The sequence below is a fragment of the Budorcas taxicolor genome, unplaced genomic scaffold (assembly GCF_023091745.1).
Source record: "Budorcas taxicolor isolate Tak-1 unplaced genomic scaffold, Takin1.1 scaffold517, whole genome shotgun sequence".
Taxonomy (NCBI): Eukaryota; Metazoa; Chordata; class Mammalia; order Artiodactyla; family Bovidae; genus Budorcas; species Budorcas taxicolor.
This window is the reverse complement of record NW_026292605.1, coordinates 32694-53949: the sequence shown is the minus strand read 5'-3', so window position 1 is coordinate 53949 and position 21256 is coordinate 32694. Positions and strand designations below refer to the sequence as shown.

At 37.4% G+C, this 21256-nt stretch overlaps 1 protein-coding gene across 1 annotated transcript in view; it reads right to left on the bottom strand.

Annotated features, from left to right (window-relative positions):
* Window positions 1-2191: 2191 nt before the first annotated feature.
* LOC128071415 (CMP-sialic acid transporter) overlaps window positions 2192-21256 on the bottom strand; it is a 29067-nt gene continuing 10002 nt past the window's right edge. Inside the window, exons 3-8 of the mRNA XM_052664287.1 lie at window positions 15759-15918; window positions 15429-15581; window positions 7661-7727; window positions 5596-5772; window positions 4980-5114; window positions 2192-2992 (exon numbers count right to left, since the gene is read on the bottom strand). Coding sequence (XP_052520247.1) covers window positions 2865-2992; window positions 4980-5114; window positions 5596-5772; window positions 7661-7727; window positions 15429-15581; window positions 15759-15918 — 820 coding nt within the window. The 3' untranslated portion in view covers window positions 2192-2864. The remainder of the gene's footprint in view (window positions 2993-4979; window positions 5115-5595; window positions 5773-7660; window positions 7728-15428; window positions 15582-15758; window positions 15919-21256) is intronic.

The following is a 21256-nucleotide window of genomic DNA, read 5'->3' as shown; positions in this document are numbered from 1 at the left end:
TCAGTGAGACCTGTTCCACATGCTGATGTATGTGTGTTCGTGGGGTGAGGTGAATTCTGGCTTGAGGTTTCTTACTAGACCATTCATCCAGAAACTCTTCTTATAAATAAGATTATTTGGTTTTTTTTAAAACTTGTGAAGAAAAATCTCAATTTTCTTAGGATTATGAGTATTCTTAATAAATTTAGGGGGACCAAAATTAAGCTTTTTTGCCAATACAGTTGACTACTCCCAGAGAACAGGTCTTGTACTTATCTTTTCATTGCTGTGTACAGGTAACTGTTAGCACACTACATGAACTGGGGCACTGAATACATTTGAATAACAAGGAATTACTTTACAGATACCGACTTAGGATCTTTGTAAATTAGTCCATTAAAGCATATTTGAAATGGAGTTTCCCAGTTTCGTGTATCTGCATATTGTTAAGTACATTTACCTGCTTAGGGAACATGAGTAGGATGTGACCTGTTTGATAGGTTCAGCTATCCTCATCTGAGAATTTCCATTCTGATCTGCTAAAATTTATTCTAACTATTGCTACTAGAAGTCTTCTGAATACCAATGACAGTCTATTTTTATGCATAGAGAAGCCAATTAGCATGAACTAAAGCTTCTTTAGTTGAGTGAGCTTAGGTTTATATTGGCCAAGTATCGTATACATTGTTAATCCTAGAAAAGACTCCAAGTTTAAGTGAATTAGCTTCCAGATTGCTAATTCTCTACTTAAAGTATCAATATTTCTTCAGCATAAATCAGCTATGGAATAAAAACATAAATTGGGACATGTTTTACAGGTCTAGTATCCCCCGCCTCTTCTTTGAAAAAACATTCCCCTTCCCAGATCCTTAGTATTCCTAGCTTCCTTAGTATTTGAATCTTGAGTAAAATGACACAGGGGCAATGATTGTTAGAGCCAAGTCTTTGAAAAAGTAGCTCCCTGAAAGAAATGTACATTAATTCCTACAGCCTAGAGCCCTCAATTCAGTTCAGTTCAGTCGCTCAGTCATGTCCGATTCTTCGCAACCCCGTGAATCACAGCACGCAAGGCCCCTCTGTCCATCACCAACTCCCGGAGTCTACTCATCAATTCTTCGGCACTCAGCCTTCTTCACAGTCCAACTCTCACATCCATACATGACCACTAGAAAAACCATAGCCTTGACTAGACGGACCTTTGTTGGCAAAGTAATGTCTCTGCTTTTTAATATGCTATCTAGGTTGGTAATAACTTTCCTTCCAAAAAGTAAGCGTCTTTTAATTTCATGGCTGCAGTCACCAGCCACAGTGATTTTGGAGCCCAAAAAAATGAAGTCTGACACTGTTTACACTGTTTCCCCATCTATTTCCCGTGAAGTGATGAGACCAGAGGCCATGATCTTAGTTTTCCGAATGTTGAGCTTTAAGCCAACTTCTTCCCCTCTCCTTTCACTTTCATCAAGAGGCTTTTTAGTTCCTCTTCATTTTCTGCCGTAAGGGTGGTATCATCTGCATATCTGAGGTTATTGATATTTCTCCCGGCAATCTTGATTCCAGCTTGTGCTTCTTCCAGCCCAGTGTTTCTCATGATGTACTCTGCATATAAGTTAAATAAGCAGGGTGACAATATACAGCCTTGACGTACTCCTTTTCCTATTTGGAACCAGTCTGTTGTTCCATGTCCAGTTCTAACTGTTGCTTCCTGACCTGCATACAGGTTTCTCAAGAGACAGGTCAGGTGGTCTGGGATTCCCATCTCTTTCAGAATTTTCCACAGTTTGTCGTGATCCACACAGTCAAAGGCTTTGGCATAGTCAATAAAGCAGAAATAGAAGTTTTTCTGGAACTCTCTTGCTTTTTCGATGATCCAGCCTAGAGCTCTACAGTCTTACAAATTCCTTTTGTTGTTGTTTAATGCTAGCTAGAGTTGTGCAGAGTCGGACACAACTGAAGCGATAGCAATAGCAGCAGCAGAGTTGCTTTATAGCCCTTTTTTGCAACTTGATGGAAGTCCACATATAGAAAGTAAAAAACTTAATGGTTTGGTTTGTGTTTATGCTTAAGTATTATCTTAATGGTCATATCTACAATACAAGTAGTGAGCAAACCGATTTCATATAATAAATTAAGTTTATTGCTGAATTTTCCCATATCATAGAAATTTTTTTAAAAAACACTGAAATTTCACAAATTATTGAGAGCCTGACAGTTACATACTTTATTAAAAAAAGTACAAAAGTGACATTAGAAATATTTTTTGAAGAAAAGTATATCCTCTAACAGCAAAGAAATATGAATCCAGACAATGAATGGCACAAAGACAGCACTTAAAGGGGTATTCAGTCACCACCCATACATCATTGTCTGAGTTTCTAAATAGATTCAGTTGAAGTTACACATTCAGTTTGTTTCTGAACTAGCCTGTCTTGTTTTTGCCTCCCTTTTGTAAGAAAAGAGTTAGGTGCATTGCTGCTGGGACTAAATACTGTACATGCCTTGGAGAATAAGGAGGGGTCAACCCTTCTCCCCTGGTACCTGAACAAGAGAACAGTTAGTACAGAAATGGCTTTGGCACTTTAACCTTTAACATAACCCCAAACCTCATTAATTGAATATTGCAGCCTCGCATGATTTTTTTTTAAACACCACATCATCTCCATACTTTTATATATACATTATTATATATACAATAATAAAAATCCTTCATTCTTAAAACAGGTTGATTCCAAACAGGTCACATTAAAACTCTGCAATTCATTCACATAGCTTTCTTAATTCTTAGGCCAACAGTTTTTGTTTTTTAAATCTACCTTCTGAAATTGACTTAAGGCTCTAGTTTAATATAAATGGTTTAGTCTTAGTAGGATTCTCTTTTGAGGCTAAAGTCACACACCGATGACTCTCTCTTTTGAATCTGTTTCTCCTTGTTGGACGGATGTAGTGTCTTGTCTGGGTAAGCCATAGAGATATATAGAAACACAAACAAGAAGAGTACCCAGAGCAAAGGTGAGTGCTGGAAAGGAAAAAAAAAAAAAGAGCTTAATCTGTACTTGTGCCCTTAAAACTACGTAACAATGATCAGTTTAAAACTTTGAAGACTTTCAACTGTGGGTTTACACTATCAGATTGTATGGAAAATAAATTTTAAGTGTTCTGTATTTTGATGGTAAGGTTTAGAAAAGTAATCAATTCGAGCGCCACCCCCCCACCGCAGAAAAACGTGGTAAAGTCAAGGGAGTGACAATCACTGACTACACACTTTTCAGGAACACACATATCACCGTCTTGGGTCACTGACCAAGAGCATACGAGCATCCCTATATGCTGACTGAAAGAGCAGGGAAGTATGGATTTTCCATGATACTAGAGTTAAAGTTTAGAGTAAAAGGTAGTTAGCAAATTCAAAAAGTTAGGTGACTAATGATTCAAACCTTTGAGGATTCCTGAGTAGCAAATGAGGTGGTGATTTAATCAGTAAACTTATATTTTCTGCTAACCTTTTTTTTAATCGTAATTCTGAAAATCAGGACATAATTGAATTACTTGCCCAACGTAGGCATTATATAACTAAATATTGTGTCAAACTGTATATTCTGTTCAAAACTAAGCCATATTCTATCTTAGGGAGTACAATGGCACAGTCTTACTATCTTTAAAAAAAATGTCATGCAGAGAAATGACATCGAGCCATGGATTTTAATTCATCCCTAACTAAGACAGAATAGCTTTTTTCCTTCAGAAAGGGGAGAAGAGGGTAAATTAAATAGAAACCTAAGATTGCTAAGACATTCTTAAGTTCCTTGACATCAGTCAGCCAGAACACTGACCAGAAAGCATTTACACTGTTCCCAGATATTCATTAGGAGTACAGGCATAGGATCTGTTGAGCATAAAGAGGGATCAAAATGCAAAGGGAAAATAAGAGAAGAAAAAACATCTAAAGGAGGGCCTAGAAATGGTAAGCGGCTGCCTCTATACAGAACACCTGTGTGCCAGGCACTGTTCGAATAAGCACTTCACCTAAAATAACCCTAGGAGATGGGTGATCTTGTTCCCAATTTACAGACACAGAAACTGAGACATGGGTTAAGTAACTTCCCCGAGGCTGTTCAGCTAATAAATGGTAAAAGCAAGATTTGAACCATACTATCAATTTTTTTTCTAAGATATGTACAACATTGATGTTCTTCTATTTGCATTTATAACAAAAGTCAGTTTTAAAATGAAATGTAAATATAGGCCAGATCTGATTCTTTTACTGAATGTTGGTATTTGACAGATTTTCCTCATGTATTAGTTTATGGTATAACTGATAAGTCAGTATCTCTGCTTAAATAATTCAGAAGCCAACTAATAGTGGATATGGCTAGGGAAAATTATATTAGAAGGACAAGCATAAAGGAGGTGCCAGAATGCCAGCTACAGTAATGAATTTATTACTTACATATTAAATGAAATAAAGATAGCTTTATGAAAGAAAATTTAGATTTGTAGTTTCAAAAGCAGTTTATACCCAAGTCTAAAACAGGAAGGTACAAACTAAGGGGGAAATGAAAGAAGTTTTAACTATTCTTTCCCTCAAAAAAAAAAAAGCCAAGTTTACTGTAATTCCCTGTGGTAAGCAGTTCCTCAAGTCCTGTTTCTTTCCTGGTGTACCTAGTCATACTGTATTCACACTGAAGCACTTAAGCTGTCTTGTAGATGATACCTGGGAAACAGGAAGGCCCTGACTGCAAAACTGCTCTTCCTACTGAGTAGCCTGCTCACTCTCACACAGAAGTAACACCCTTGGTTTAAGCTCTGGAACCACTTAAATAACCTAAGTACCGTGAACCCCACATTCCACACATATATGAACTGCTGTACTTCTAGGATAAATTATAGCAAAACTAAGGAATTTCTGTTAACACTATAAGCAACTGCCATATTTAATAAAAGATGAACCAAGGAAATGAGGAGCTCTTCCCTGTTAAAAACTTACAGTACAAACTAAAACATACTTATCTGTAATCCGAACAGCATCACTGAAGCGATGGTAGACAGGACAATAGCAGCTGCCGCCGAAAAACCTTTCATGATATTGTCTGTGTATTTGACCACAATAGACGTGTAGAGGCCTCCAACACTGGCAAGGACTTGTGTACAAAAAGAAAGAGAATCTTAACACTCATATGAAACATTCTATGACAGTGGGGCACTTTTCATCCTCAGAGATGCCATACTAATTTACCTAGGAAAATGCTATTTTCCTTAGAAGCAGCCATCTGAGAGAGTCTGTACTAAAAGTGAGTCGTAATTCCTATGAAACATTGTTTTTCAGATACCCAAAGGGCTACGTACTCTACTACTAAACTGTACACACTTATTGCTAACACATTAGGTACTTTTGATTGTGAAGGCAAAAATTGCTTTGGGATAGCTTTGCCACAAAAGTAAGTCAATAAAATCAAAATTACATTTTCAACCTAGTATTCTCAGTATCAAAGGAACAATTTTAAAATGCTATAAAGGCTTAAATGACATCTAACTTATATTACATAATATATACTATATTATTATATTTAATATTTTTTTTAAAAACGATCTACCTAGAACCTTTAATTCCTGGATACTTACAGATGACAAACCAGACATAATATGTGTAACCAAAGAAAAATCCTTTTTCTTTAATTTCAGCTCCATCTGACAAGTAGACGCCAACTAATGTCACAACAATCCCCGATAGATACATCTGAATGTTTCTCACCCAGAGGGAAGTGTCTGAACTCTTTAAAACTTTTTCAAAATATACTCCTGAAAGAAAATTAAGCATGCAAATATGAAATAGATATTATTAGAAATTAAAATGTCTTTCATTTAGAATAAAAATCTAAAGATATAAAGTATATGATTTAGGAAACAAAACATTTCACATTAATTTAATGCATGTTTATTATGCTGGTTATGACACATGGCACACTGAATATTACCAGTTTGTTTTTACAAAGCATATAGAATTAATAACCAAGAGGGAGCTTTCTAACCCACACTTAATGAGAAATTCTTAAGTTTCTGCCTTTATTACAGCAGTGAGCTAGATCACCAAAGCTGTCTACTAATGCCGCTGAAACACCTGGTGTGGTCGGCTAGAAAACTATACTGTTAAGAGTCAATTATCTGAATCATACTCCTATAGTATCTGCTTAATGATGAATACTCTCCACTTTGCAAAATAATCTATATAATCACCACCGGGAATTTTTTTCAGAATAAGTAACACAACCAAAATAAAATTTAAATAGAACTTGCTGAGTGAAGCCACTTTCCTTTCAAGCAGGGGTCCACAGGCCAAGCTCATACACACTGTCAGAAGGAGCATGAATTCCCTAACTAGACAATATGTTTTGTGTATATGTGCGTTTTTCTGCGGTTGATGATCCGTAGCTTTTTAGGTACTCCAAGAGAGCACATAACTTCTCCCTCAAAAAGTCACATAGCACAGCTCTAAGTTTTGTACTTAAAATGAATGCGTGTTTAACAAGAACATTAAAGAGTTTTGTTACAAACGCTAGCGACTCTGCCACTGGAGTACCCCTCAATTAAAATGAAATGAAAACCAAGATTTTTTTCTTTGATGAACCTGTGTTGGAAAGAGCCACAGAATGGAAACGAACATAATGGCTACTCCTATTTCTAACTTTGATTTTCCTCATCTGGAAAAACCATTTAACTATTCAGTTCTCAGTTACTCCAAGCATAGAGGGGTATTAAACCACCTACTGTTTCCTCACTTGTGTACTGAGAGGTTGAGCTAAACAGAATGTTGGACACACTTTAACTGTTCAAAATAGTGCTAAAAATCAAACAGTATATTATTCCAAGTGTAAGTCAATTTTTGTTTCTGATTTGTTGTTTAAGAATAAAAGTCTAGCATAATGCTGTCATTAAGTTTATTCCTAAATTTAGATTTTCCCCTCTTATCAAATGACTAGATGAAAAGAGAAAAAGATTACTTTCCCAGTCAAAAATAAAGTACTATAAAATAAAAAAATAGTCTTAACTCTTGAAATAGCACAAATAAATAATCAAGATGTATAGCTATAACTAATAAACCCTTTCAGTTTCTTCTCTGTAGGAACTATTTCTAAAACATCTCATTTCTTATATTGCACTTAACACTCATACTTTTGTCTCTTCTTGATTCAGTGAAGGATTGCTTTTCCCCACACATGTGAGTCCAGACTTCCAAGTTTATCTGATATTAGTGGTTTTGATTCTTCTCTCCCTTTTTGGCTCTTACTTCTGGGTACTAGGTTTTCTGAGGTATTTTTCACCTCCCTTTCCTCCCTACTCCATAATTCCTAATCTGTTGAAGCAGAGGAAGAAATTGAGATTACCAGGGAAATACACATAGCAGGCTGGTAACTAGCAACCTAAAGCAGCTGAATCTAGCCTGAGGTCAGTGTCAGAAAAATAGAAAAGTACTTGAGCTTTCTGATGGCTAACTTACTCCATTTTCAGAGGACTTTTTTCATTTATTTTGGGGTTCTTAGATGGACTGGGGATAGTCAACGATGACAAATACATTCTTAGATAACTGCAAAAATGAGTAAGGACTGAGATCTAAGCTGAGTTAACACTATTACATGCTTCCTAGAAAAACAATTTGACAACTGAATAAAGTGGTGCTTTTATGATTTACCTGCAAATCCTGAGCACAATACAGCAACAGCTATAGCGCCAAATCCTAATAGTGGATTCTGTTCCACCTGCAATAGTAATGTTTTAAAAGTTATTCCTAGTGACTAAAAATACAACTCATCCAAGAGATCAAATAAATGAATACAAAAATCTGTTTATAGTTCTACTGAAAGTATGTGTATCAGACACAGATTTTCCAGAGAATAAGACAGGACCAAACAAAATGCCATCCCAGGGACAAACAAAAGAATTAAGTTAAAAACATACTGGTCAAATCACAGCCACAATAAATGCTTGATAACCATGTGTACCTTCTTCCTAATAACACCCTAATGGCACCCAAGCACAGAATTGTGCATAGTCAACCACCTGTTGGCCTTCCCAGGCGGCGCTAGTGGTAAAGAACCTGCCTGCCAAGGCAAGAGACATAAGCAACACGGGTTCGCTCCCTGGGTTGGGAAGATCTGGAGGAGGGCATGGCAACCCCTCCAGTATCCTTGCCAGGAGAATCCCATGGACAGAGGAGCCTAGTGGGCTACAGTCCATGGAATCACAAAGAGTCAAACACGACTGCAACAATTTAGCATGCAAGCAGCTTTAACTTCTGACACCACCATAACTCAAGCCCTTATAGGATCAATCATGGAAATGATGACACTTTGACCTGTTTTATTCCCTATCATCTATGGGATAAAGGACTTGTAAGATTTCCAGCTTTACTGAATTTTTATCAGATATTAATAGCATGACTTTTATGTACTATATGCACTATTTTAGATACTAAATGAATAAAGAGGAAGCTGATACACAGCTCTGATTCTTAAACAGGTCACTAATGTAAAAGATTAACATGTATATATATTTATAATACTTTGCTAACAGATACAGGTATATGACCCCCCAACCTATTGTTCCAACTTTATTTCCTCTTTCCTACACTAATCCTCAGGAGCTTTCATCAGTCTTTTCTCAGAGATCAATATTATCTGAGTGGTAGCACTCAGAAACTACAGTCACGTGTCTCACCCTTTAATGTGATAAGCACATACCTTGTTCAAAACAAATAAGCCTGATATAAGGAGAGTATTACTTTAAGGACCTGAGAGAGAAAATATCTGCATGAAGATAAAAGAAATACAAGATATTATTAACTAATGATTCTGAAAGTATGGCCCCTGGAACAGCAGCAGCAGCAGCATCACCTGTTAGAAATGAAAACTGACAGGCATTCCCCAGACCTACCGAATCATAAACTGTTAGCCTCCACCCTCATCATCTGTTTAACCTTCCTGTTAATTCTGATGCACACTGTTGTTTTGAGGACCACTGCTACAGACTACAGTGGATAAACATGGATGCTTTCCTAATATAAACTATAAGACTGGCATAGAGATGAGAAAAAATAATGGAAGGACACTAGAAAGCTCAAGCTACTAAATATAATGTCTGACAAATTCTTGGCTTTTCTGCCAGTTTAATCTCTACAGTTAGGAAAAATGGTGATAGACACTGACTGCTCTAACTGATAAACTACCAGGCAATGAAGCAGAAGTCATGGAAACTTAAGGACAGTGTTTTAAGAGGATGAGCAACAGCCAAACACAGGATAGTTAAGACCTGAGCTCCAGTCTTGAATAAATGAAAATTCAAAGAAATAAAACAGAGAAATTCCATAGCTAGTGGGAAGATGGTTCAAGAAGGATAAGAGTTTCATAAGAAGGAGATTCTCATGAAAGAAGTCAGGTGTCACTAGTTAAGGGCATCTTAGATGAATTCTCATTTTATAGGAACACTAAGAAAAAAAATTAAAACTACAGTATACAAAACCAAGAGGAACCAACCAGGAATTTTAGTATCAAAAAATTGAAAACTCAGAATAAGTGGAGGCTTACAAAAATACTTTAAATCTTTCAAGGCCTTTAAAAGAGAAGAAAAAAGTGTTTGTTTGGCTAAATGACATACTATTAGAGGGCAAGAAAATAAAAGTTACCCAAATACAGTTTCCACTTTCTCTGTGAATAATGATTTTAAATGAATGAGTGAATGGGAAGTTAAGTCCAAGATGTGTGGTTTGCTGTCATAAAAGCACCTACCTAAACTCAGAAGCATCTTGACCAAGAACAGTAGCAAGTCAAGGTAGTGTTCACTATGTCTGTGAAGATTACTAGGGCATGGAAACTATGCCAGAAAATCTGAATTGGGCAAATACTGTCCTGGTTTTCAGAAAGGCAGAAGGGAGGAAAACCTGCAGAAATTATCAACAGCAGCTTGAGACGTTGAAAGCAGGCCAGTACACTTACCAAAAGCACAGACTCTAGAGCCACACTGCCTGGGATCAAGCAAGGTCACTGTGGACCCACTCCTAAGCTTCTTTGCCTATCAGTTTCCTCATATGAAAATGAAAATAAAGACACACATCTCATATGATTGGTGTGGGCATAAGTGAGTTAATGTGTGTAAAGCATTTAGAACATTGCTAATAACTAATGTGACTGCAGTGTTGTTACTGAATACAAGCAAAATCACAGAACAGATGACTTGTAGAGCTTAAAAAGTCTAATGGTCATCACACACACACACACACACACACACACACACACACACACACAAAATGGTGTGGCTTCAATAAGAAGACAACATACCAAACTGTCTTACTGAAAGGATTCCTAGTTACATGATGAGGGGAATTCCACAGAGATAATGTTCAATATCATTACCATGTTCAATACCATTCAATATCACAGTAATCCAAGTCTGTGCCCCAACCAGTAACACTGAAGAAGCTGAAGTTGAACAGTTCTATGAAGACCTACAAGACCTTTTAGAACTAACACCCAAAAAAGATGTCCTTTTCATTATAGGGGACTGGAATGCAAAAGTAGGAAGTCAAGAAACACCTGGCATAACAGGCAAGTTTGGCCTTGGAATACGGAATGAAGCAGGGCAAAGACTAATAGGGTTTTGCCAAGAAAATGCACTGGTCATAGCAAACACCTTCTTCCAACAACACAAGAGAAGACTCTACACATGGACATCACCAGATAGTCAACACCGAAATCAGACTGATTATATTCTTTGCAGCCAAAGATGGAGAAGCTCTATAGAGTCAGCAAAAACAAGACCAGGAGCTGACTGTCACTCAGATCATGAACTCCTTATTGCCAAATTCAGACTTAAATTGAAGAAAGTAGGGAAAACCACTAGGCCATTCAGCTATGACCTAAATCAAATCCCTTATGATTAAACAGTGCAAGTGAGAAATATTTTTAAGGGACTCGATCTGATAGATAGAGTGCCTGAGAGGTTCGTGACATTGTACAGGAGACAGGGATCAAGACCATCCCCATGGAAAAGAAATGCAAAAAAGCAAAATGGCTGCCTGGGGAGGCCTTAAAATAGCTGTGAAAAGAAGAGAAGCAAAAAGCAAAGGAGAAAAGGAAAGATATAAGCATCTGAATGCAGAGTTCCAAAGAATAGCAAGAAGATATAAGAAAGCCTTCCTCAGCGATCAATGCAAAGAAACAGAGGAAAACAACAGAATGGGAAGACTAGAGATCTCTTCAAGAAAATTAGAGATACCAAGGGAACATTTCACGCAAAGATGGGCTTGATAAAGGACAGAAATGGTATGGACCTAACAGAAGCAGAAGATATTATGAAGAGGTGGCAAGAATACACAGAAGAACTGTACAAAAAAGATTTTCAAGACCAAGATCATCACGATGGTGTGATCACTCACCTAGAGCCAGACATCCTGGAATGTGAAGTCAAGTGGGCCTTAGAAAGCGTCACTACGAACAAAGCTAGTGGAGGTGATGGAATTCCAGGTGAGCTATTTCAAATCCTGAAGGATGATGCTGTGAAAGTGCTGCACTCAATATGCCAGAAAAGTTGGAAAACTCAGCAGTGACCACAGGACTGGAAAAGGTCAGTTTTCATTCCAATCCCAAAGAAAGGCAATGCCAAAGAATGCGCAAACTACCGCACAATTGCACTCATCTCACATGCTAGTAAAGTAATGCTCAAAATTCTCCAAGCCAGGCTTCAGCAATACGTGAACCGTGAAGTTCCAGATATTCAAGCTGGTTTTAGAAAAGGCAGAGGAACCAGAGATCAAATTGCCATCATCCGCTGGATCATGGAAAAAGCAAGAGAGTTCCAGAAAAAACATCTATTTCTGCTTTATTGACTATGCCAAAGCCTTTGACTGTGTGGATCACAAGAAACTGTGGAAAATTCTGAAAGAGATGGGAATACCAGACCACCTGACCTGCCTCTTGAGAAACCTATATGCAGGTCAGGAAGCAACCATTAGAACTGGACATGGAACAACAGGAACAAGGAAAAGGAGTACGTCAAGGCTGTATATTGTCATCCTGCTTATTTAACTTATATGCAGAGTACATCATGAGAAACGCCGGGCTGGAAGAAGCACTTGCTGGAATCAAGATTGCCGGGAGAAATATCAATAACTTCAGATATGCAGATGACACCACCCTTATGGCAGAAAGTGAAGAGGAACTAAAAAGGCTCTTGATGACGGTAAAAGAGGAGAGTGAAAAAGTTGGCTTAAAGCTAAGCATTCAGAAAACAAAGATCATGGCATCTGATCCCATCACTTCATGGGAAATAGATGGGGAAACAGTGGAAACAATATCAGATTTTATTTTTGGGGGGCTCCAAAATCACTGCAGATGGTGACTGCAGCCATAAAATTAAAAGACGCTTACTCCTTAGAAGAAAAGTTATGACCAACCTAGATAGTATATTAAAAAGGAGAGACATTACTCTGCCTACAAAGGTCCATCTAGTCAAGGCTATGGTTTTTCCAGTGGTCATGTACGGATGTGAGAGTTGGACTGTGAAGAAAGCTGAGTGCTGAAGAATTGATGCTTTTGACCTGTGGTGTTGGAGAAGACTCTTGAGAGTCCCCTGGACTGCAAGGAGATCCAACCAGTCCATTTTGAAGGAGATCAGTCCAGGGATTTCTTTGGAAGGACTGATGCTAAAGCTGAAGCTCCAGTACTTTGGCCACCTCATGCGAAGAGCTGACTCATTGGAAAAGACTCTGATGCTGGGAGGGACTGGGGGCAGGAGGAGAAGGGGACAACAGAGGATGAGATGGCTGGATGGCATCACTGACTCGACGGACATGAGTCTGAGTGAACTCTGGGTGTTGGTGATAGACAGGGAGGCCTGGCGTGCTGTGATTCATGGGGTTGCAAAGAGTCGAACACAACTGAGTGACTGAACTGAATGTTCAGTAAGAAATCTGACAGATTTGCGTAGTATTTTTGTTACTAAGAGAAATGGAGTGAGAATAACTAGTTCTATTCATAGCTGAGTGAATGCTTATATAGCAAAGTGCTAATAAACAGAATAAAACCAAGCTAGACCCACAACCACTATCAACCAGCCAGGCATATGAATGAGCCACCAGAGAAAGAGCTCCTCTCAGCCTAGGCAAGTCTTCAGCTGCCTGCAGCCCTGGCTGATGTCTTGACTGCAGCCTCTTATGAGACCCCTCAAGCTAGAATGTCTAAAAGAAGCCAGAGCTCAGGCACCTTTGAATTCCTGATTCATGAAAACTGTGAGAGATAACAAATGTTTCTTAAGCAAGAAGGAAAAAATAGTCAAAGAGAGATCTAAAGGCATGTCCACAGAACTCTGATCCTGTCCTGTCTAAAATTTTCAGTGAAGACCCAGAAGATATATGTGTTGCACCTGCAGAAAGCATAATAACATTTCAAGAAAAAGCTAACAACCGGTAAGGACTGGAAAGACCTCAGAGGCTTGAACATTAACCCAAAGCTAACAAGATGGTCTTAATAAATATAAACACATCTTGCACTTTGGCTTAGAAGCCTGCTGCACAAAACACATCTGAGAAAAACTGTGTGTGTGTGTGTGTCAAACAGCTACATGTGGCTATATAATCAGTTACAGAATGGATAGCCACCTCCAACCAAAAAAAAAAGAGGTAATTCGTGAACTACAACTCAGTTCAGTTGGTAAAGAATGTGCCTACAATGCAGGAGACCCGGGTTCTGTCCCTGGCTCAGGAAGATCCCCTAGAGAAGGAAATGGCAACGCACTCCAGTATTGTCGCCTGGAGAATCTCATGGACAGAGGAGCCTGGTAGACTACAGTCCATGGGGTCATAAGAGTCAGACACAACTTAGCAACTAAACCACCACCAACCACCACCACAACCCACACTATTCAGTCAACATCTGGAGATGGTATGAGCTTTCGGGACATACTGAGGAAAAACAATGGATAAAGGCATCCAGAAAAGAAATACAAGGCAGCACTGGCACGAGCCAGGGATCACAAAGTCTCCAGAAGGCATATTATAGAAAGAAGGTTCCCTCAATAGGGGGACAGAAAAAGACACAGAGGGTAGGGTTGTGACACTGTCCTCAGACATTCCAGGGACCATCATGTGGAGCTAGCAGGGATCTGAGTTACTCTTGACGAGAGCAGGGAACAAGAGGCAGTTACAGGAAGCTGCACTCCGTTCAAGATACGAAAGAACTTTCTAGAGTGCTCCAGTAGTCGAATTCTCTCTTTAGTTTACTAAGCTTTTCATACACATTACCTATGTGAGGTGGACATTTGCTAAACATGTAAAGTGGTCCTGGAAGTTCATACTTAACTTTTAAGTGTTTGTATTATTTCCCAAAACATTATTTCTCCAGTGGTCTACATCCGAGTTACAGTGCAGTACATATTTGATCAGTGTTTGAAATGTCAGCAAGAATATAAGCACATTTAAACATCATGTAAAGACAATAAAAACTAACTTAAAACTCACTTTCTGAGAAAAAAAAAATTCTTCCACCAGACCAGAAAGTACGTAAAAAGCTGACTTTTTCTCCTTTCACAAGCTCTGCATACCTCCCTGGCTGCCCTCTGCTCCTAAAAGACCATGGGCCCCCTATGGTCATACCACTCTGAACTCCTCTGATCTTGGAGGCCAAGCAGAGTGGGACCTGGTTAGTACTTGGATGGGAGAACCCATGGTCTCTCATTTGGGAAGAATATGCAGAAGGAAGCTCCTGACCTTCAGGTCCTCCACTGTGGTTCTACTTCCTACTTCTCTTTGGGAAAACAAGCAATTAAAGCATATAATACTTTTTTTAAAAAAAATCAGGTATAAACCTTAATATTTAATTCTTGGACTAAAAGACGTGAAGGCACCTTTTGCCCTATTTTAGTTATCAATTATCGGGAAAACCACTACTACCCCTCTATAAGCCCAATTGTTGACAGTGGTTATATATACAAAGCAAAAATTTTTGTGACCTCAGGAGAACACGAAAATTAGATGGAGAAAACTTTGCCCAGTATTTCTGAGAAAACGTCTAAAAGAGGCCTAGAAGTTCTGAACATATACACTGTGTAGAAGTTTGCGCAGTCTGAGTCACAGGTTAGCTGTTAACTGTGGAACTTTGGATAAGTTACTTCCTCTATTTGAAGTTACTTCAATTTTGTTATCCATAAATGAAGGAGGGGCATTATACTGAGTTTAAGATACCATCCATCTCTAACGTATTTTATGCATATTCTCCTCTTAAAAAAAAAAGCCAGTATACCTCTCCTTAACAATATCATTTTCCTGAGGGGGAAAAAGGATATATGTAAGGCAAAGGTTATTTTCACTCAAAGAAATAGAATCAAGCTCCATGCATCAGTGTGACTGTCTGAAGTGCATAAGACTTTAAAAAGTTTCCTAGTTTAGTTACATGAAGCATTTTGTTTCTTACCACGACTTTTGTGGCTTGGGCTGGTTTCCACTGTACGAGTATGACTCCCCCACACAGCATAAAAACTGAAATCCACTGTAACTTGCTCAGCGTCCGGTTTAACATTAAAACAGTACATAGAGCAGTGCAGGGAATCTTCAATTGGTACGTCACCTAAGAACAAAACAATGAACTAATCAACTCAGCTAACATTAGAGTCTGACACAAATATATCTGGTATCATTAACAGAATTGAGAAAAATATTTGATAGTGAGATTAAGGGTTAATAAAAATCCTTTCACCATAAAAACATGTTTTTTAGAGATTCTGCACTTTTGATTACCACCTACCTGGTACACCGCTGCATCCAGATTGCTCAGAGCTAGAAAAGCCATGTTGTTCTGCACAGCATACACTAAGGAAGGCACACTCAACTTCATCAGTTCCTTGGGGCTCCCCAAGACATTCTCTCTTAAAGATGCCTTGAATCTACCCAGATTACCAGTTTCTCTTTGAAAACAAAAAGGGGAAATGAGAGGAGGTGAGGAAGAAAGTGAAAGGTCATCCTGTTAGATACCATCACAGGTAGGGTAGCTACAATGTGTTAAGTTCACTGATAGAATTTAGCAAACTTAAGTTTATTTTTAGAATTTTTGACTAATTTTAGATTTATTAAAAGAAATATACCAGCAATAAGTGGAAAACAATTACAATTTCTATTTGGGAAAATGACAACTTGGTTTACCATCATCCACCTCTGGTCAAAGCTCCAGAGGCTTCTAGTATATGAAGTTATCAAATAACAGGAAACCAGAATTGCTGATATTACCCATAAAATATTAATCCCTGCCACTTTAACTGCCATTACATCAAGTTTACCCCGCTTATTTTTTAGATTAATCAGACTGCATATCCATTTTAAACAATTGTAATTACAATAGATTTACATTGCAAACAAAAGAAAAAAGCTTTAGTACTTAAAGAAGTTACCTGAGATTAATTTATAAATATTGACCTGCATCACTCAATGAGATAGGAATAGGAATTGAGTGATGTAGGTCAATATTATTTGTAAACTAATTCAGTGTTTGTGCAATATGGTGGACAGTAAATCTTTAGATAACCATATTCTCATAAAACTCAAGTATGTATCTATATAACTTTGCAGGAAATCTGAATAATTAATACCAGTAAAGGTAAACTATATCTACAATGTACATAAAGTTCACTACTTGACTGCATATTGATTAATGCATGCTCTTAAGTATTCTTATTTTTCTGCAAGAGGAACTATTAATAGCTAATCTGATTCATACTTTCCCCTGCTATAAATCAGCTCATTTATTCCCTGAAAATACATACCAAAGGAACACTTTTATAAGCATCAACACCAAAAAATGTTACATCAAAAGGCTCCTATCTACAGCTCAAAATATCCTTAAGAGGACCATAATGCTTCATTGGGAAGACCGATCTATGTCAACTCAAAATGAGCCTCCAAATTTTTGGTTAACATATTAGAATCAACAGTCACTAACTGGGTATTTTCATATTAAATAGGGCAAAAATAATTACCCAGGTTCTGAGAGGGAGCAAGAAGTCCATAATGTTGAACTGACTACTCATGCTTTTTCACCACAGAACACTACAGCCTCCAAGAAAATACTTAAGACAGGAAAGTTGGCCTGGACCACAGAAACACAAAATGTCCTTAGTTACAGACCGTCTGCTGCCAAATTCAATACACTCCACACCACAATGGGAAACCCTCATGCTGAAAAGTAACACACACACAGCCTAGAGAGGACAAATGCCGTCCAGAAGAGGGAGAGAATATAAGAAAGATGACTGTACTGGGAAAATCTACATAGAGATTTCCAGACACCTGAAGTTTGGCCCTTTAAACCTTTAACATTCTTTTTTTTTTTTTTTAAACACAAATCTATGATGTTCTATATAATTCTCCACATCTTAAAAGAGTATAAAGAAAAATTTCTCAAATTTCCCGTTATAAAACTGAAGATAAAAAAAAAGATTAAAAAGAATCACAGAGGTCCAACTCAAAGAACCATTTTAACAGGTGATATATTAGAAAACATAACTGAACATTTTGTCATAATTCTAAGAAGCACCTTATGATAGAAGAAATATAAATCTTACAGAACACTGCTTTCACTGAACCATTACTTTATGTCCTTCCAGAATACTTACTTTTCTACTGATGTGTCTTCAGAGTGGTTCCTTAAGGAACTCCTGAAAGATAGGTACCAGTTTGTACCCATCTTTTATGTTCTACTTCCTTTCATGTCTATTTATCTCCCATATATGATTCCTCAAGCTCTAGTTTAGTGGCTATTTACCCCTCCTCTAATCCCCATGTATGGGCAATGCCACCTCACATCCACTCCATAGAGATACTCTAAACCCTCAAGAGTATCAAGTGAACTACTGGCTATCCAGAGACCAGAGTTGGTCTCTTTATCACTGACTCTCTTGCTCTGCATGAATATGGGCTGCTTAGAGATCTGATTGCTTCTATTAACCACCATGCCTGCAACAATAATCAGGGTTGCTGTGGCACCTTTTCTCCATGTCACTTTTTCTTATCACTTCTACACTTGTCAGCTTTCACATCAAAAGAAGGGCTGTGAGACACCACCAGTCAATCTGAATACTCCACTTCTTCAATGTGGCAAACCAGCAGAGTATGGTGTACTGTGTCCTTCAGGTCTGTGGCTCCTTATTAGATCCTTTTTATTGGATCTTTTTTCTTGGATGCTTAGGAATTACTACTTCTTCACTGCCAAGAAGGCTTTAGTATCTTTTTCTGGTTTCTTCTCTAATTCAGATATTAGAGAAGCCAAGGTCTACCAGAATGTTATTAGTTGAAAGCTCAAGCTTCACCATAGGATTATATCAATATTATGTAATTATAACAAGACATTTGGAAATAAGGTACAAAAAATAGCAGAGATTGCTAGAAGAACTTGTAAAAGAAAACAAAAGCTCAAGAATAATTAATGACATTGTATAGTAAAATAAAGGTCCATATAGTCAAAGCTATGATTTTTCCAGTAGTCATGTATGGATGTGAGAGTTGGACCATAAAGAAGGCTGAGCGCCAAAGGATTGATGCTTTTAAACTGTGGTGTTGGAGAAGACTCTTAGTCCCCTGGACTGCAAGGAGATCAAACCAGTCAATCCTAAAGGAAATCAACCCTGAATATTCATTGGAAGGACTGATGCTGAAGCTCCAATACCTTGGCCACTTGATGCAAAGAGCCAACTCACTGAAAAAGACCCTGATGCTGGGTAAGATTGAAAGCAAAAGAAGAGGGTGGCAGAGGATGAGATAGATTGCATCACTGACTCAATGGACATGAGTCTGAGCAAACTCCGAGAGATAGTGAAGGACAGGAAAGCCTGGCATGCTGCATTCCATGGGTTCGTGAAGAGTTGGACACCACTTAGCAACTGAACAACAACAGTGGAATAAAGAGACTTAAGAGGTATAACAGAATATATGGGAATCTTAACACACAGAAAGTTTTAAAGGAAGAGCTGAAATAGTTCAGTATGAGATTAAATCTTGCTTAATTTTAACATTAAGAAAACAGCTCTAAAACTTACAGTTTTACTCATGAAAGTTTATATATATATACACACCAATGAATCTTCCAGAAAACACATAGTTTTACTGTTAAGCAGACAAAGATAAATGATCAATTTTAAATATACTACAGCCTTGAATATACTAGTGAAAGGAACACATAAAAACCAAAGGCCATTTTTTCTTCATTTTCCCACCCTGATATTTTCTTGGAAATCAAATCCCATGCACTTTAATGAGTACATTGTGCTAAAAACAAATTTATTCAATTTAATTATATAAATGACATTATGAGATAAGAGAAAGCATGTCTAAAATCAAAAAGCATATTTAAAAAAAACAGTCTGTCCCATTAAATTTACTGTTTGATTTTTATCACTGGAAAAGAATCTATGTTCAACTTCTTGTTACCTGAAGAAATGCTGAAGCTCCGTGTTGATTGTAGACAGTTTCTGCTGCTGCCTATCCCCCTAAATTTCCTACCAACCAGCTGAAACCAATTCTTTCTGATCTATGTTTGGTCAAAAGTAGGCCTCATTCTTCCAGCTCCTGATCTGACGAGAACTACTAGGAGACCTAAAATCCTTGGCTAGGTTACCAAGGCACTGTGCAAAATGGAATAATAATACAGCACAAGTTACTCATGAGCTTAAGAAATTTCAGTTTTGCTTACAAATTTCTTATCTGCAAAGTTAACCTTCATTCATTATTCTAGGTAATACTATGAAATAGTAAAATAATTTTCTCCAGTCTTATATGGATAAGTAGTTCAAAGATTTAAGATGTATTTATTACTAGACACACCCAAAGTAATATGTATATTTACACATCCTTCCAGGTTTCTTTAGTCTTTACAGGCTGTGGTGGACAGCAAATAACAAAAAGCTGACCTTGTTCTAAGACAATGTGACAGTGTTTGCACTTCCTTTTTCATATCACAAATGACAGATGTAAATCAAAAGTGTTAATTTTAGTAGTAGCTATTGCAGAGTTTAGTAAAGCTAACTAGCAATTTTCCTGTGAATTGTTGTTGTAATTATTTTATGAACCTAAAACATTTTTACATGTATTTGTGTTATGTTTCAACTGGATTATAACTTAGAAATCAATAGCTTAACATTCAAATACTTGCTTTTGCATCCCACTGCTAAGCTGCTCCCCTCTCCACAAAATAGGATGTTTATTTCCTTTGCCATATGAGAATGGTCTGACATAATTCATACATATGCACAACAGTGTATATTAAAAAATAATTATTACATCTTTGTTTTATAGTTGCAGAAGGCTAGATACAATCCAAATGTCCATCAATAGCAACTGGTCTATATAATACATCTGTATAACAGAATACCACACAGCTCTTAAAAATAAGACAGATTTCTATGTATGGACATGGAACCATCTCTAAGATAAAACATTTAAGTGGAAAAAAGTTAAAAAGCAAAGCACAGTGTAAACTTTGTATGCACACAAAATTACAAGCACTGTACATACATACATGTACATGCACTTTAGTCACATGCCCTAAAATTCCCGTCAGACCATGTAAACCTTAAACCTTATTTATCAAAGTAAGGTAGAGTGAGTGAGTGAGTGAGTGAGTGAGTGAGTGAAGTCGCTCAGTCGTGTCCGACTCTTTGCGACCCCATGGACGGTAGCCTACCAGGCTCCTCCCTCCATAGGATTCTCCAGGCAAGAGTACTGAAGTGGGTTGCCATTTCCTTCCATCAATTCTTCCCCCCAGTCCCCATTTTTTTTGCAGTTCTAACTTATGATAAAAACAAGTATAATTTCATATTCCAGAAATTACTGAAACTTAAAAGTAAAATCAAACAAAGATGGTGGAAAACTCCAAATTAATTACAAACAAACAAATCAAAAAGAAGAAACAAACCTGTCGGTTTTTTTCATGAATACCAAAATAACACTGATGGAGAAAAACAGAACTAACCCAAGTATTCTAAAACACAAGTCTTTTTACTGTATGCTCCAAAACTAAATGCAAAAAGAACTACATACAAATACTGAACTTTAGTTAGTAGGTTTGCTTTTCCACAGCTGTGTTAGAAATTCTGAATCTACTTATTATATATTCTAGGACTGAGCAAATAAGTAAATATCTTTAAGATAATGAAAGTCAAACTTACCATCATTGGAAAAGAAAATACAGAAAAGGGGGAAGTTGTAATGAACTCTGTGGTAGTGGGTCAGAATTGCAGGTATCAAACAATATATAAC